This window comes from Narcine bancroftii, chromosome 6, assembly GCF_036971445.1.
Source record: "Narcine bancroftii isolate sNarBan1 chromosome 6, sNarBan1.hap1, whole genome shotgun sequence".
In the NCBI taxonomy this organism is placed as follows: domain Eukaryota; kingdom Metazoa; phylum Chordata; class Chondrichthyes; order Torpediniformes; family Narcinidae; genus Narcine; species Narcine bancroftii.
This window is the reverse complement of record NC_091474.1, coordinates 86,013,246-86,032,155: the sequence shown is the minus strand read 5'-3', so window position 1 is coordinate 86,032,155 and position 18,910 is coordinate 86,013,246. Positions and strand designations below refer to the sequence as shown.

At 38.6% G+C, this 18,910-nt stretch overlaps 1 protein-coding gene across 1 annotated transcript in view; it reads right to left on the bottom strand.

Annotated features, from left to right (window-relative positions):
• Positions 1 to 18,910, bottom strand: part of LOC138737549 (cGMP-dependent protein kinase 2) — a 59,873-nt gene that overhangs the window by 17,823 nt on the left and 23,140 nt on the right. The window contains exons 10-12 of the mRNA XM_069888223.1: positions 18,152 to 18,292; positions 16,787 to 16,923; positions 3,406 to 3,495 (exon numbers count right to left, since the gene is read on the bottom strand). Coding sequence (XP_069744324.1) covers positions 3,406 to 3,495; positions 16,787 to 16,923; positions 18,152 to 18,292 — 368 coding nt within the window. The remainder of the gene's footprint in view (positions 1 to 3,405; positions 3,496 to 16,786; positions 16,924 to 18,151; positions 18,293 to 18,910) is intronic.

The window sequence follows — 18,910 nt, the reverse complement described above, 5'->3', positions numbered from 1 at the left end:
TTCGTCTTTTCTTAATAAATCCAGTTTGATCTTGTTTTACTAATTTAGGTACACAATTGGCCAATCTGTTTGCTAATAATTTTGCTATTATTTTATAATCTGAATTAAGTAGAGATATTGGTCTATATGATGCTGGTGTTAATGGATCCTTCCCCGTCTTTGGTATTGCTGTAATTATTGCAGTCTTACATGAATCTGGCAAGTTTTGTGTTTCTTCTACCTTGTTCATTACTTCTAGGAGAGGAGGAATTAATAACTCTTTAAATGTTTTATAAAATTCTATTGGAAATCCATCCTCTCCTGGTGTTTTATTGTTCGGCAGCATTTTAATATATTCTGTATTTCCTCTATTTCAAATGGTTTTATTAGTTTGTTTTTATCCTCTTGCAATTTCAGCAGTTCAATTTTAGCTAAAAATTCCTCTATTTTGATTTCTTTCCCCTTGTTCTCAGTTTGGTATAATTGTTCATAAAATTCCTTAAAGTTTTCATTAATCTCTGTTGGGTTATATGTAATTTGTTTGTCCTTTTTCCTTGATGCCAATACAGTTCTTTTTAGCTTGTTCTGTTTTAAGTTGCCAGGCTAATATTTTATGTTTTTTTCTCCCAGTTCATAATTTTTTGCTTTGTTTTCATTATGTTCTTCTCCACCTTATACGTTTATAATATTTTGTATTTTTTTTTGTTCGCCAATTCTTTCCTTTCCGTTATATCATCCCTTTTTACTAGTTCCTTTTCTGTACCTACAATCTCCCTTTCCAACTGCTCTATTTCCCAATTGTAATCTTTTTTCATCTTAGTTACTTAACTTATTATCTGTCCTCTATTGAAGGGTTTCATTGCGTCCCATAATATGAATTTGTCTTTCACTGATTCTTTGTTTATTTCAAAATATGTTTTAATTTGGCATTCAATAAACTGTCTAAATTCCTGCCTTTTAAGTAGCATGGAATTTAACCTCCATCTATATGTTCTTGGTGGGATGTCCTCCAGTTCTATTGCTAATAACAGGGGTGAATGATATGATAGTAGTCCAGCTTTATACTCTGTTTTCCTAACTCTCCCTTGAATATGGGCCAACAACAAAAACATATCAATCCTTGAGTATGTTTTGTACCTACTCGAATAATATGAATATTCCTTCTCTCTTGGGTGTTGCTTCCTCCATATATCCAATGTTATATCCAACTTATTTCTCATAAGTTTCATTTCCTGCATTGATTTAACCCTAAATTTGGCTACTTTATTTTTTTGCTTGTCTTTTGTCCAGTTTTATCGAACATTGGATCCAAATTAAGGTTAAAATCCCCTCCTATCAATATATTTCCTTGTGTGTCTGCAATCTTCAAAAAAATATCCTGCATAAACTTTTGATCCTCTTCGTTAGGTGCATAAATATTAGCAAATTGCAAAATTCTGAGTATATCTGACACTTTATCATTACATTCCTCCCTGCTGGATCTATTATTTCCTCCTCTATTTTGATTGGTACATTTTTGTTAACTAATATGGCTCCACCTCTAGCTTTTGAATTATAGGATGCTGCCACTACAGTCTCTCTTTAATTTGTTATGTTCCACCTCAGATGGATGAGTTTCCTGCACAACTGCTATATCTATTTTTTCCTTCTTCAATAAATTTAGTAGCCTCTTCCTTTTAATTTGGTTATGTATTCCATTAATGTTTATAGTTATATAGTTCAATGTGGACATCTTATATCTTGCCACTCCGCAGGGCAGGCACTAACCTCGGGGATCGGGCGCTCCTTGCCACTACAGTGTCCTGTTTCTTCATGCAGTTAAGGCCTTCTTCTGTCTTCTCCGGCAACTTTTCTACTTCTTTTTTTCCAGTGGCTTTTACTTTCTCCTTCTTGGGTGCCATCTTCTTTTTTTTCTCTGTAACTTTATCTTCTATTTCTTAAATTTTATTTTTGTTGTGCTTTGTCTTATCTTAACTTTTTTCCTATTTTTCTGGAGAGGGCTGGTTTTCCCGACCGGCCACTACTCCATCATGTGACTCCCTCATATCTAAAGACATTTGAGGGAGTTTTTCTCCACCCTCTCTGTGAGAGTACCACAAGGGTTGCAAACTTCAGGGGAACAGTGGATTGGTGTAGGGCACCAGAAATGGGGAGAACACCCTCCCTCTCCCATTAAGAATGAGAAGCTTCAGAGGTGACCCAACAGGACAGTGACCATGTCAGTGGACCTGTGAGGGGCTCAGTGGATGAAGGACCCTCCATCGGCTGAGGGCTGTTGGTGATTGACTTATGGGATCCAAGTGTCAGAACCAGGATTCGAGAGGGTGCTGAGGGCAAGAAGGGCTCCCGAAGGGCCTCAGGCACTTAAGGCTTCCTGATCGTATTGGAGGTTTTGATGTGATTCTTGGGATGCTGATGGTTTGAACTGGAGTCTGTGGAGCAGGAGAGGCAGTGGGAGCATTGGAGGTAAATCCCCGCACACTCAGTTTTATCTTATTGTTTGGGGCACCAGGCAACTCCTCATAGCAACTTTTTGTCTGCCTTACTGCAGTCAAAAGTTAAGTAGATCATGTACTGTATATTATATTTTTAATATATTATTACATGACAATGAAAGGAAACTTTGAAACTTTGTGTCACCTCTGAGTAGACTGGTTCTAGTTTTAAGACTCTTGTGTTGGCTTCTTGTTCCCCAAAAGGAAAGAGTTGTGCACCAATCCCAACAAATCATTTAATCCTTTTAAAGATCAACCCGTTGAATCTTCAATGGAATAAAAGGAATTGCATGCTCATATGATGTTAAAAGTCTTTTAAGGCTGATTACCTCTCTGGTGAATCGTTATAGGCATTAAAGATCATAATCTGAAATGTTAACATTGGTTCTCTCTCCATGGATGCTGTCCAACAAGCTTAGTACTTTCTGTAAAAACACGATGGAGAAAGTCAGCATGTCAAACATCGCAAAGATAAAGATACATAACCAACATTTCAGGCTTCAATAAACCCTTCTTCAAGGTAATTTTGTTCGTGCGCCTGCATACATTTTGCTCAGACCTTGATGAAGGACTCAAGCCCAAAACATTGGATTTGTATCTCTATCTTTGCCATATAAAGTAGGTTCACTGTTTGACCTGCTGTTTCCCCATCATTGAGTTTTTACTTCAATCACGATGTCTGCAGACTTTCGTGTTTTAAATTAAGCATTTCTTATCCAACGCTAATGGACATGAGGGAAGGTTGTCAGGTCCATAATTAGACTATGACTATGTACAACTGATATCTAACCTGTCATTTTTGCAATCCAGATCCAGTGTAATCTCAGCTGTATCCATCACACCAATGCCTCAACAGTTTCATGTGTTGCAACAGGCACAATTTGCTGCAGGTATGTTCAAACACAGGAACATCAAAATGACATACACTCACATGTCACGTAGAACACTCCACAGCTCCCCACCCAGGCACACCTCCAGGAGCAGATACACATATTTGGTATCTCGAAAAGTTCGGTACAGTCTATAAGTAGGAATGAAGTAATGATCAGTTATTTTCCCCTTTTATTTTTGAAAAGTACTGTAACAGTCCCATGAATTAAAATACAGTAAAACCCCTGGTATCCACCACCTATATGGAGAATACAATAAGGTTAGCTCCTCAGGACCGGAACTGGGGTGGTGAGTTGTGTTTCCTACCTTTTTGCCTTCTCTCATGTTTTTGCTTCTCATTATGAAATGGCTGTCAACAATCTTAGAAATGGGCTCATGTTCAAAGTTCATATTTATTGTTGGAGTACACCGACAGCATTGAATCCATGCTGCTGAAGATCCAACTGCGCTGGGTAGGTCATGTCTCCAGAATGGAGGACCATCGCCTTCCCAAGATTGTGTTATATGGCGAGCTCTCCACTGGCCACCGTGACAGAGGTGCACCAAAGAAGAGGTACAAGGACTGCCTAAAGAAATCTCTTGGTGCCTGATAAAATGGGCTGATATTGCCTCAAGCCGTGCATCTTGGCGCCTCACAGTTCGGCGGGCAGAAACCTCCTTTGAAGAAGGCCGCAGAGCTCACCTCACTGACAAAAGACAAAGGAAGAAAAACCCAACACCCAACCCCAACCAACCAATTTTCCCTTGCAACGCTGCAACCGTGTCTGCCTGTCCCGCATCGGACTTGTCAGCCACAAACGAGCCTGCAGCTGACGTGGACATTACCCCTCCATAAATCTTCGTCCGCGAAGCCAAGCCAAAGAAAAAGAAACATACATTATACCTCATACAACACTGATTTTTTTTCCTGCAGGCTGGGTGGGATTTTGACTTATCAGTAGTACTAATGCCTCCACTTCTTGACAAAATTAAAAATGGGCATTTTCAAAGAAATTTTCTTGATAGTTAAAAAGCGAGCAAGAATAAATGTCCTTCAGTTTTAATAGAGAAATATTACTGAGTGAAACCAACTATGAATTTGCTTTTTATTCACAATGCAATGGATGGATTAAGGCACAGAATGGAGAAAAGAGGAAGGCAATTTAGTCAAAAGATACAAATTACAAGGGTCTCAGAAAATTTTACTGCTTTATTAGAGCAATCTCCCATAGCATTGGTTGTCTCAGCAAATTAATGAATGTTGTTATTCTAGTTTCTGTTGATTCCCAAGTCCCTGCTATAAATCTTGATTAAGACTGAAATAGAAGTTAGTCTACAAGCCAAGTTTGATGAAGTGAGCATTTTTTGGTCTTTGCTCCTTGTGTTACCTCAAGCTCAATGCTTTTAACCTGAAAGTGAAGATTACCAAGGAGAAGATGGTTTACAGCAGCTAGTTTTTATACACAGTTGCCTTGGTTCCCATTTCTAAAATTCACACTGTAGGTCAGTCATTCTCAATGGGGGTCCTCCTGCAACCCCCCCCCCCCCACCCATCTTGGAGGCCACAGCACATTTAAGTAAAAGCCTTGTTTTCTTTTCACCTCACATAATATTAATATCTTTTAATGCTTTTTTATGTTGTCAGTAGGAGGGAAGTATGAAAGAAACAAAAACCTGACTGCTTCACAGGGAAGGGGGCTGATAAACTTTGAGCAGAGTCCTTTGGGGGCTAAAGCCAAAAAAAGGATGAGAATGTCTGGTTTAGAGGGAAGAGTACAAAAAATATCAGGAGTATATCATTATTTGGAGACTATGTTATCCAAAATGGATTCAGAGATTGCCATTTGTAATAATTAGATTATCAGTGGGAACAAAATGGATGCCCTAAACTTTGCAATTTCCTGTTCTCTAATGGAACCCTGTTAATGGTGCAGATCTGTAGACTGAATCATCATTTCAATGACTGCAGCATGACTGGATTAGGTTGTATTTATGTATACAGAGGATCAAAAGCTTTTGAAGTAGTTTAACAACATTGGCCTTGTGACTATGACGATAGTGGTTTGTAAGATGTAGAGATCTGTATTAATTCTTAACCTCAGTCCAGTATGATAAGGGTTTAATATTTAGAACAATGAAGTCATACTTCAGAAGCACCCAAACGACTTGCGTGGGTGGCAGAGGGAACACACCAAACGACCTACTCAGTTGCCCATCAGCCACTATCTGGCCTACGTGTGGAATTGTATGTTTCCCACCCTGGCTTCATCAGCCACCTCAGAGCCCATAAAACCAGAATGGAATTAAGTTCTCGTTGATGTCAAGGGATAAGAAGAAGAAAACAATCTTTGAGTTACTGTGGGAGCTCCTTTCAGCTGATTTCTATCAGATTTACTTATAATATTCCTGTAAAAATTCCTGGGATTCATTCTTCCTACATTGTGTTGGCATAAGATAAACACCTACAAATGCCAAGACCCCAGTTAGATCACTGGCAAGATTCAGTGAAAGAAACAATGAGGGAATTAGAAGCTCAATTTGATGGGAAATCAGAGAATAGTTCTATCCTGAAGGACTATTTAAGAAGAAATGCAGCCCAAGTCAGAGAGTATAATAAATGTGACAGTCCTTTGCATGAAGGGAAAATGTGTTCATGTAAAAAACCATGCAAAGTGAACAAGCCAGAACTGTTCCTCTTTAAATAATAGGCTGATTTTATCTCAGATAGATGAGTGCTGAAGATATTCTGCTGCCATTCCAAATCCTTATAGTACATTTCCTAATTGTGAAGCACAAATTACTGTGCCACCGAGTAAAAGGTTTCAGGTTTAAGTTGCATTCAACTCAAAATTTCAGACAGATGTTCTGATGCAATATTGTTCCACTGCCAAAAGTGTAGTGTTGCAAATGAAACATTATCTTTCTTTTTTGATGAGAGTTCTATGATTGCAATTCCCCAAATTAAGGTCAATCTCTGTGTGTCAGCCAATAAAGTATCAGATTACTGTCACGAAAATGTACAAGAGATAAAAGCAAGTAAGTTATTCAGCCATCATTGAATGAGATTGTAGCTGGATCTATTATGACAGCTTCCCTGCACTATTCTCATATCCATGGTGTGTTTAATTTCTATAGATGTATTTCAAATATATTTAAAAAAATTTAGGCATTCAGCATGGTAACAGGCCCTTCCGGCCCACAAGCCTATGCCACCCAAATACTCTAATTTCAGTTTTAAAGGGTGGGATGAAACCGGATTACCTGGAAGTAATCCATGCAGACATAGGGAGAAGGTACAAATTCCTTACAGACTACACCAGAATTGAACCCGGGTCACTGGCACTGCAATAGCGTTGCACTAACCATGACCGCTCCTGTACTGAACCCTGTCTCTTGGGTTGAAAACTCCAAAGGTTCATTATTCTCTGTTCCTTTCAACTCTGCCCTGAACAGCCCCTTATTTTGAGATTATGATCCTTGGCTGCAGAATTTCAGTAGCATCTAAATATCAACTTTGCATCTATTCTGAAGATAGAAAATTCATAAGGGGATTAACAAGGTGATCACCTTAGACTTTGTCTGCTAAATTTAAGTCACATGGCAAAACAACCATCTCTGTAGTAAGCCTTTATTGCTCTCTTCTGTACTTGTACCCTATCTTTTTTTTTAAATATTTTTTTATTTTTCACACTATGAACCATATCAACCAAAATATGTACAAATGTTTCTCATTAAATTTACACAGTGGTCTTTCCTCCCCCTTTTTTCCCCCTTTCCCTCCCTCCCCTCTTCCCACCCCCCCTCCAAAACCCATAAATATTCAACATATACAATACAATAAAACTTTAAAACAATATCTTCACACAAAGGAAATTAACAAGAAAAGTGCATCATCTATTTATTACACACTGAATCTAGTCATTTTGTCTTCTTATCATTTTCATTTTAGGGGATGGAGGTCCTAGGCAAGCTCTCTCTGTTATGCTCCATGTATGGTTCTCAAATTTGTTCAAACATTGTGACTTTATTTTTTAAGTTATATGTTATTTTTTCCAATGGAATACATTTATTCATTTCCATGTACCATTGCTGTATACTCATGCTCTCTTCCATTTTCCAAGTTGACATTATACACATTTTTGCTATCTCTAAGGCTATAATAATGAACTTTTTTTGGACTTTATCCAATTTGAGGCCTAATTTTCTACTTCTTATGTTACTTAAAAGAAACATCTCTGGATTTTTTGTAATTTTATTTAATATCCGATTTAGTTCTTCCCAAAACATTTTCACTTTCGTACATGCCCAATTTGCATGTACTGTTGTTCCCATTTCCTTCTTACAGTGAAAACATCTATCCGATAATGATGAATCCCATTCTTTTAATTTTTGAGGAGTGATTATTACCCTGTGTAACCAATTATACTGTATCATGTGTAAACTTGTGTTTAATGTATTCTTCATAGTTACAGAACATAAATTTTTCCCATACTTCATTTTTTTATCTTTATGTTTAAATCCTTTTCCCACTTCTGTTTAGGTTTATAGTTTATTTCATCATTTTCCTTATCTTGCAGCTTAATGTACATTTTCGTTATAAATCTTTTAATTATCATTGTGTCTGTAATCACATATTCAAAGCTGCTTCCTTCAGGTAACCTCAAACTGTTTCCCAATTTATCCTTTAAATAAGCTTTCAATTGATTATACGCAAACATTGTACAATGAGTTATTCCATACTTGTACTTCAACAGTTCAAATGTTAATAAATTATTTCCCAAAAAACAGTTTTCTATTCTTTTGATTCCTTTTCTCTCCCATTCTCTAAAGGAAAGGTTATGTATTGTAAAAGGGATTAGTGGATTTTGCGTCAATAGTAATTTTGATATTTGATAATTCGGTTTTTTCCTTTCTAAGTGAATCTTCTTCCATGTATTAAGTAAATGATGCAATACTGGTGAGCTTTTATATTGCACCAGCATTTCATCCCACTTATAAAGTATATGTTTCGGTACCTTTTCCCCTATTGTATCTATTTCTAACTTAGTCCAGTCTGGTTTTTCCCTTGACTGGTAAAAATCTGATAAATAACTTAATTGTGCAGCTCTATAATAATTTCTGAAGTTTGGTAACTGCAAACCACCTTGGTTATACCTCTCTGCTAATTTATCTAACACTCCCCTTGGATTCCTCCCTTTCCACAAGAATTTCCTTATTATTTTCTTTAGTTCCTTAAAGAATTTTTCTGTTAAAGGAATTGGTAATGTTTGAAATAAGTATTGTATCCTTGGGAACACGTTCATTTTAATGCAGTTTACCCTCCCTATCAACATTAGCGGTAATTCTTTCCAATGTTTTAAGTCTTCCTGCAATTTTTTTTATTAGTGGCTGATAATTTAGTTTGTACAAGTGGCTTAAGTTATTATCTAACCTGATCCCTAGGTATCGGATTGCTTGTGCTTGCCATTTAAATGGTAATTCTTTTTTAACCCCCACCTCACTGACAAAAGGCAAAGGAGGAAAAACCCAACACCCAACCCCAACCAACCAATTTTCCCTTGCAACCACTGCAATCGTGTCTGCCTGTCCCGCATCGGACTTGTCAGCCACAAACGAGCCTGCAGCTGACGTGGACTTTTTACCCCCTCCATAAATCTTCGTCCGCGAAGCCAAGCCAAAGAAAGATAGTCTGCGTTACTCTTTGGCATCATTTCACTTTTATTTGCATTGCTCTTGTACCCCAATATTTCTCCATATTCCTTCAATTCCTTAAGTAATTCTTTTACTGATACCTCTAGTTCTGTTAGGTATACTATGATGTCATCTGCAAATAAGCTGATTTTATACTCCTTCTCCTTTATTTTTATCCCTTTTATTTTATTTTCTATTCTTATCAGTTCTGCCAAAGGTTCTATAGCTAAGGCGAACAATGAGGGGGATAGTGGACATCCCGGTCAAGTTGACCTACTTAATTTAAAGTGAATCAATACATATCCATTTACTGTTACTTTCACCAGCAGTCCATTATACAATGCTTTAATCCAATTTATACATTTTTCTGGCAGATTGAACTTCTATGATACTTTAAATAAGCAGTTCCACTCTACTCTGTCAAAGGCTTTTTCTGTGTCTAAAGCAAAGCCACTGTTGGTTTCTTATTTCCTTGAACTGCATGAATTAGATTAATAAGTTTGCAGACATTGTCCGCTGTTCGTCTTTTCTGAATAAATCCAGTTTGATCTTGTTTTTCTATTTTAGGTACACATTCGGCCAATCTGTTTGCTAATAATTTCACCATTATCTTGTAGTCTGAGTTAAGTAGAGATATTGGTCTATATTTTCTTTGGCTTGGCTTCGCGGACGAAGATTTATGGAGGGGGTAAATGTCCACGTCAGCTGCAGGCTCGTTTGTGGCTGACAAGTCCAATGCGGGACAGGCAGACACGGTTGCAGCGGTTGCAGGGGAAAATTGGTTGGTTGGGGTTGGGTGTTGGGTTTTTCCTCCTTTGTCTTTTGTCAGTGAGGTGGGCTCTGCGGTCTTCTTCAAAGGAGGTTGCTGCCCGCCGAACTGTGAGGCGCCAAGATGCACGGTTTGAGGTGATATCAGCCCACTGGCGGTGGTCAATGTGGCAGGCACCAAGAGATTTCTTTAGGCAGTCCTTGTACCTCTTCTTTGGTGCACCTGTGTCACGGTGGCCAGTGGAGAGCTCGCCATATAGCATGATCTTGGGAAGGCAATGGTCCTCCATTCTGGAGACGTGACCCACCCAGCGCAGCTGGATCTTCAATAGCATGAACTGGATGCTGTCGGCCTCTGCCATCTCGAGTACTTCGACGTTAGGGATGAAGGCGCTCCAATGAATGTTGAGGATGGAGCGGAGACAACGCTGGTGGAAGCGTTCTAGGAGCCGTAGGTGATGCCGGTAGAGGACCCATGATTCGGAGCCGAACTGGAGTGTGGGTATGACAACGGCTCCGTATACGCTTATCTTTGTGAGGTTTTTCAGTTGGTTGTTTTTCCAGACTCTTTTGTGTAGTCTTCCAAAGGTGCTATTTGCCTTGGCGAGTCTGTTGTCTATCTCTTTGTCGATCCTTGCATCTGATGAAATGGTGCAGCTGAGATAGGTAAACTGGTTGACCGTTTTGAGTTTTGTGTGCCCGATGGAGATGTGGGGAGGGGGGGGGGCTGGTAGTCATGGTGGGGAGCTGGCTGATGGAGGACCTCAGTTTTCTTCAGGCTGACTACCAGGCCAAACATTTTGGCAGTTTCCGCAAAACAGGACGTCAAGCGCTGAAGAGCTGGCTCTGAATGGGCAACTAAAACGGCATCGTCTTCAAAGAGTAGTTCACGGACAAGTTTCTCTTGTGTCTTGGTGTGAGCTTGCAGGCGCCTCAGATTGAAGAGACTGCCACCCGTGCAGTACCGGATGTAAACAGCGTCTTCATTGTTGAGGTCTTTCATGGCTTGGTTCAGCATCATGCTGAAGAAGATTGAAAAGAGGGTTGGTGCGAGAACACAGCCTTGCTTCACGCCATTGTTAATGGAGAAGGGTTCAGAGAGCTCATTGCTGTATCTGACCCGACCTTGTTGGTTTTCGTGCAGTTGGATAACAATGTTGGGGAACTTTGGGGGGCATCTGATGCGCTCTAGTATTTGCCAAATCCATTTCCTGCTCACGGTGTCGAAGGCTTTGGTGAGGTCAACAAAGGTGATGTAGAGTCCTTTGTTTTGTTCTCTGCACTTTTCTTGGAGCTGTCTGAGGGCAAAGACCATGTCAGTAGTTCCTCTGTTTGCGCGAAAGCCGCACTGTCATTCTGGGAGAATATTCTCGGCGACATTAGGTATTATTCTATTTAGGAGAATCCTAGCGAATATTTTGCCTGCAATGGAGAGCAGCGTGATTCCCCTGTAGTTTGAGCAGTCTGATTTCTCGCCTTTGTTTTTGTACAGGGTGATGATGATGGCATCACGAAGGTCCTGAGGCAGTTTTCCTTGGTCCCAACAAAGCTTGAAAAACTCATGCAGTTTGACATGCAGAGTTTTGCCGCCACCCTTCCAGACCTCTGGGGGGATTCCATCCATACCTGCTGCTTTGCCACTTTTCAGTTGTTCAATTGCCTTATATGTCTCATCCTGGGTGAGGACCTCATCCAGCTCTAGCCTTAGGGGAGCTGGAGCAGGGCTATATGATGCTGGTGTTAATGGACCTTTCCCCGTCTTTGGTATTACTGTAATTATTGCTGTCTTACATGAATTTGGCATGTTTTGTCTTTCTTCTATCTGGTTTGTTACTTCCAGGAGAGGAGGAATTAATAGCTCTTTAAATGTTTTATAGAATTCTATTGGAAATCCATCCTCTCCAGGTGTTTCATTGTTCAGCAGCTTTTTTAATATATCATGTATTTCCTCTATTTCAAATGGTTTTATTAGTTTGTTTTGTTCCTCTTCTTGCAATTTTGGCAGTTCAATTTTAGCTAAAAATTCCTCTATTTTGTCATCTTTTCCCTCATTCTAAATGATACAATTGTTCATAAAATTCCTTAAAATTTTCATTAATCTCTGTTGGATTAAATGTAATTTGTTTGTCCTTTTTCCTTGATGCTAGTATTGTTCTTTTAGCTTGTTCTGTTTTAAGTTGGCAGGCTAATATTTTGTTTTTTTTTCTCCCAGTTCATAATACTTTTGCTTTATTTTCATTATGTTCTTCTCCACCTTGTACATTTGTAATGTTTCATATTTAATTTTTTTGTCTGCCAATTCTCTCATTTTCATTATGTCATCCCTTTTTACTAATTCCTTTTCTGTAATTACTATCTCCCTTTCCAACTGCTCTATTTCCCAATTGTAATCCTTTTTCATCTTAGTCAAATAACTTATTATCTGCCCTCTAATGAAGGGTTTCATTGAGTCCCATAATATGAATTTGTCTTTCACTGATCTTGTGTTTATTTCAAAGTATGTTTTAATTTGGCATTCAATAAACTCCCTAAATTCCTGTCTTTTAAGTAGCATGGAGTTTAACCTCCATCTATATGTTCTTGGTGGGTTGTCCTCCAGTTCTATTGCTAATAATAGGGGTGAATGATCTAATAGTAGTCTAGCTTTATACTCAGTTTTTATAACTCTCCCTTGAATATGGGCTGGCAACAAAAACATATCAATCCTTGAGTAAGTTTTGTGCCTACTCGAATAATATAAAAATTCCTTCTCTCCTGGGTGTTGCCTCCTCCATATGTCCATAAGTTTCATTTCCTGCATTGATTTAACCATAAATTTGGCTACTTTATTCTTTTTGCTTGTCTTTTGTCCAGTTTTATCTAACATTGGGTCGAAATTCAGGTTAAAATCCCCTCCTATCAATATATTTCCTTGTGTGGCTGCAATCTTCAAAAAAAATCCTGCATAAACTTTTGATCCTCCTCGTTAAGCGCATATATATTAAGCAAATTCCAAAATTCTGAGTATATCTGACATTTCATCATTGCATACCTCCCTGCCGGATCTATTATTTCCTCCACTAATTTGATTGGTACATTTTTGTTAACTAGTATGGCTACACCTCTAGCTTTTGAATTATAGGATGCCCGTGTTACGAGTCCTACCCAGTCTCTCTTTAATTTGTTATGTTCTGCTTCAGTTAGATGCATTTCCTGCACAAATGCTATATCTATTTTTTCCTTCTTCAATAAATTTAGTAGCCTCTTCCTTTTAATTTGGTTATGTATTCCATTAATGTTTATAGTCATATAGTTCAACATGGCCATCTTATATCTCGAATACACCTCTTTTCTGCCTCTTCACCACCTCCATCCCCCTTTTCCCCATTTTCATCTCTTAGTTTTCTCTTATTGCACTTTATGTACGACAACACATTTAAAACATAAAGTACCCCCGCAGTTTCCATATCCACTAATACCTTAACCCCAAAAGTTCCCCCTTCTCTGAGTTACCCCATATCCCTTGCCGGGCAACCACAACTCCCCTTTTCATTTGGATTGTGATCTTGCTCGCAAGCGTCAACTGATTTTGCAGTGACGGTTATTCCCCCCTCTACCCAGCCCTCTCCAGAAAACACTTTTTTAAAACAAGTATAACAAAGTTCGGTCTCTTCTTTTTTTATCCCCTTACTCCCTTCCTTCCCTTCTCTTTTCCCTCTCTAATTTTTTACATATACATTGTTTTTACATCTTTATATATTCTTTATTGCTGTTCTTCATTCTTGTTATATCTCTTCATCTCTTCTCCTGTCCTCCAAACGTTCTGTGAATTCTTGCCCTTTCTCTGGATCCGAGAACAGTCTGTTTTGCTCCCCAGGTATAAATATTTTAAGCACGGCTGAATTTGTAACCATTTTTCCATAAAGTTGATTTTGCTGTATTAAACTCCTTCCTTCTCTTTAAGAGTTCAAAACTTATGTCTGGGTAAAAAAATATTTTTTTGACCCTTGTATTCCAATGGCTTATTATCTTCTCTAACTTTATTCCTTGCCCGTTCCAGTATATTTTCTCTTGTCGTGTATCTCAAAAATTTTACTAAGATGTGCCTGTGGTTTCAGAGCTAATGCTCTGTGTGTCCTTTCTATTTTGATTTCTTCATGAATTTCTGTAATTTCCAGGACCTTCGGGTTTCATCCTTTTATAAATTCCTTCATTTCTGAGCCTTCACTACCCTCCTTCAGGCCCACTATTTTTATGTTGTTTCGCCTACTATAATTTTCCAACATATCAATTTTCTGAGATAACAACTCTTGTGTCTCTTTAATTTTTTGGTCACTTCCTTCCAATTTTTCTCTTCAGTCATTTACTTCCATTTCTACAGCCATTTCCCACTCTTCCACACTCTCTACTCTTTTCCCTATTTCTGTCATGACCAGTTCTAACCTTCGCATTTTATCTTCTGTTCTTTTCATTTTTCTTTTAATTGCATTAAACTCTAATGACAACCATTCTTTTAGTGACCTCATTGGTTCTTCAAAAAAGACTTTATCTATATTCTGTTCATCAGTTTTACCTTTTATTTCTCTTTGTCCATCATTTTTACCTTTTATTTCTCTGTGAAGATCTTGGTCTTCTTCTTCCTCTTCTTCTGTGTCTGTACCTGTGTTTGTGTCTCTCTCTTCTCTTCTTTGTGTCTGTGTCTCTTCTGTTTTTCCTGATGAGCTGCTTGAATCTCTTTGTCGGGCTTCTTCTTGCTGGGCCTCCCCTCCTGGGCTGCTTGTCTGTTGTGCTTCCTGACATTGATCTACTTGTTGGTCATCCCTCCGTCTATCTCCCTCGTCTGTTTCATTGGTCCCTCTTCTACTGCCTTCCTTGTCCTACAGCTGAGTGCCCTGGTGTCGGGCGTCCCTCAGCTGTTTGCTCTGTGACAGCCCGCCCCTCTGCTGAGGCCCCCTCCCACCAGTGTCCTCTTTCTCCTTTGTTTGCACACTTTTGTTTGGCTCTGAGAGCCATTTTTGTAGTCCACTGGCTGGTGGGTCGTGACTCCGCAGGACAGGCTCTGTTGGGTGCTCCTCGCCACCACAGCGTCCTGTTTCTTCATGCATTTAAGGCCTTCTATCTTCTCCGGCGACTTTTCTACTTTTTTTCTAGTTGCTTTTACTTTCTCCTTCTTGGGTGCCATCTTCTTTCTCTTCTCTGTATCTTTATCTTCTATTTCTTATGTTTTATTTTTGTTGTGCTTTGCTTTTCCCTAACTTTTTTCCTATTTTCCTGAAGAGGGCTGGTTTTCCCGACCGGCCACTACTCCATCACGTGACCACTTGTATCCTATCTTAAAATGAATCCTTCTTCATGTAATCTTGAAATTTGTCAACTACTTGCCTGACAATACTGTAGTTAAACATAAAGATGTTTTGCAACACTTTGATGCTTTGGAAATGAATCACCTTTCTTTGATCTGATTCAGAAAACACAGAAAGCGCATTTTTATACCATCCATGGATTGATTATTCACAGAGTAAAATAAATCAATATCAAGCAATATTCACCTTTTCATAGTTATTGGGATTTCAGACATGTTTTTATAGTATTATCAAATTTTTAAAAAATATTCTTTCTTAAAAGACCTTTGCGCTCTTTGGTGGGCAGCTGGAGCAGAAAGCTTTATCATCTTTGTCCACAACCCATTGTCCATCACCAGCCTGACACACAATTCATTTCAATCATAAATGTTTAGATTTTCTGCTGACATCTGAAAATGACATGTGCTCCAGATTAACTGAAAGCGATGACAGTCTGAAGGCATAAAACAGCAGGTGGACGTGCGTGTAAATGCCAGCAACAGATTTTCACATTCATAAGACAACTCTAATTATTTTTGCCAGTGAAGATTTGAAAGTGATTGATGTAATGTTGAGGAGGGTCCTGAAACCACAAGGGTGTGATAAAGGAGGGATGCAGGAGCCAGGTTTATCAAATAGAGTTTGGAGTTAAGTGAATATAACAAAACTCACCGTACAAAATTAGTCTGTCAAATGTCCACCTGTTGCTCCCTGTCTAATAAATAAAACAGGTAAGGGAACACATTAATAAGGAGGAAATAAACTGGCCTGATGTTCCTCTGCAAAATAGATCCTCAGATGAAGTGACTAACTCTCACACTTCTGATTAGCAGATTATCAAAGGTAACATCAAGCTAAAATCTGAATGAAACTGGATCATAATGCAATAAAAGCTGGAAGACTGTATGCACAGTGAACCCAAGTTGCACTCATCCATACAGACATCTGCATTTACTCACTCATGGACACCTGCACGCCGACATGAAAAGAATAAGTGGTCGCAAAGAAACAGACTTACACATGTGGATTTACGTAGAGATTTAGCTAAACTTATATGTGCAGTGAAGCATGGACGTACATAATGTTCACTTGGCCACACAAACATTTAGATGTCTGTAATGACTGCATACCATTCTATACACATTGAGATGTATTCACCCAGTTATATGCCTTCTTACTGGTAAATGTGAATGCATGTGCATACTTACATTCTGACTTGTATATCATTTTCATTGTATACTCACACAGAGAGGCAATTCACACTTGTGTGACATTATGCCCACCAGTTTGCACACGCGCACCCATATTGGATGGCACAGTTAGCACAAGGCTGTTAGAGTGCCAACAACTAGGGTTCGAATCATCTACTGTCAATAAGAAGTTTGTACATTCTCCCTGTGTGGGTTTCCTCCAGATGCTCCGGTTTCCCCCCACCATTCAAAAATGTACTGAGGGTTTGGAGGTTAATTGGGTGAAATTGGACTGCACAGGCTTGTGGGCCGAAAGGGTCTGTTACCATGCTGAATGTCTAAATAAAAAAAATAAAAAAAATATCAATACCATTCACTTGAATCAGAAACAGTCAGGCAAGAGAATGACTGGAAAGAGCGCATGGCTGGCTTTAAATCCCAAATCTTCTCTGGAGAATGAAGTTTCACTCACCTCACAATGAATTGGGATTTAGTCTGAAGAAGAATGTTCTTCTCTGAGTAGACATGTTCTTGCTGTCGAGTATCCACCACATGTTTCTTTTTGATACATTTCAAGGCAAAGGTGACATCTTCATCCTTCATTTTCACCTGAAAGAGTAATGGATTGTACAGCACATTTCAGCTGCTGTAACTGTTAGACTCAAAATCGGGTCTGATCTTTTTGTTCACAATTACTGTGGCGCACTACAAAATATCCACCCACAGCTAATGATTACAAACTCCAGGTTGAACATTTGCTGTTTACATTGCTGAGTAGGCAAGCACAGAGCCATGAATTTAAAAAGGATATTTTACATTGAGTGACCCATTAACACCTGTGCAAGAACCGAACATGTCGGTAATTATGTGATACCATGTGATGAATATATTTGTCTAATATTTTGAAGCTGAGAACAGGATGGATAACACTAGACAATGAAGAATTTGTTGCCTGAGTATTTTTGAGTGTATTTTATGGATTTTGGGCTGGTGAAAATGAAAATTACCTTAAAATTTTCCTATCTAATTTTGTGATTTCCTGTCATATTTTAAGTCTACATCAAGCTTAAGAAAAAGTGTATATCATGGCTAATGTGATTTATGGTGTGAAAAATAAAAAATTTAAAAAAAAAAAGCTTACAAAACAATGAACATGCCATTGAAAATAAATTGCCTGCATTTGTACTTGAACTTCTTCCCTGCTGATCTTGGGGCAGTCAGTGATGAACATGGTGAAAGGCTTCACCAAGACATTGCAACCATGGAAAAGTGGTATCAGGGCAACTGGAATCCATCAGTGCTGGCCGAACATTGCTGGGCACTGACACCAGAGACATCAGATGTTGAATACAAATTAAAAATCGGTGGCAAATCATTTTTAAATCAGTTGAACTAATGTAATGTGTTAGCACCAAGATGCGGCTAATCACCCTAAATTCAATAAAGGTGAACTTAATGTTTCTCTCAACTTTCTACATGATAAACAAATCTGAAATGATCTTTGTGTTCGGCATGAAGTTGTCTATCATAATCCCCATTTTTATTTCTGGAGCAAACCTTTTGAAAAGATTTGTTGTCTAGTGCAATGTTCCAGAATAAAGTGCAATGCCAAATAGCTTTAGTTTGCAAAGAAACTTTCACTAAACAGCCCTCCCAACATGCTGAGTAATAGTGTAACAACCAAATTTGCATCAGCCCACATTAAATCTCAAGACCAATTTACAGCGGCTTGATACTTCATTTCATTAGCATTATTAACACGATCATTTAATGACCATTTCCCGCCTCTGCTACTAGCTCAACAATCCTCCATCATCTTCCTTCTGATTTCACTTACCAGATCCACGCGACCAAAACCTCCCATGCCCAGGGTGGCAATGATGTCAAAGTTTTTAGAAGGGGATGTGCTAGATAATTTGGCCACCTTTTCCCTCAATCGCCTGACTTCGATGCACTCAGAGGAAACCTGTGGTGCAGTCTTGACTAACCTGTTGGAAACAACATGAATCTGTTTTTACTTGATAATAGTGAATAAGGAAAATAAATAAAACAGGACTCTATAGTAATCAGGCACAGGTGGGTGTAAATTAAGCTCCATAGACTCGAGGGCCAAAATGGCCTGTTACCATGCTGTACATCTAAATTTAAAAAAATTAAATTTAAACTATTGCCACAAGTTGCCTGGATAAACTCACAACTAATGAAATGGTTATGGAGTTGTGGCTTTGCATGTTAGATAATGAATATATTTTCCTATTCTCTGCTGTGAATTTTTATCTATTTTAAAAGCTTCAGATTTATTGGCAGAGTATGCTGTATATGTGAGATTATTTTTCCTGAAGGCCAGGCAGAATTACCACTTATTGGTAGTGCAAAAAATAACTGTAAACAAATAAAGAAATGTAAATAGAAAAATCAAGTAGGAATTATTAAATGAGTCCCTAATTAAGTTTGTTGTCGAGGAGTCTGATGGTGGAGGGGTAGTGGCTGTTCCTGAACCTGGTGGTGCGAGTCTTGTGTCACCTATACACCTTTCTTGATGGTAACAGCGAAAACACAGTGTGTGCTGGGTGATGTGGATCATTGATGATTGCTG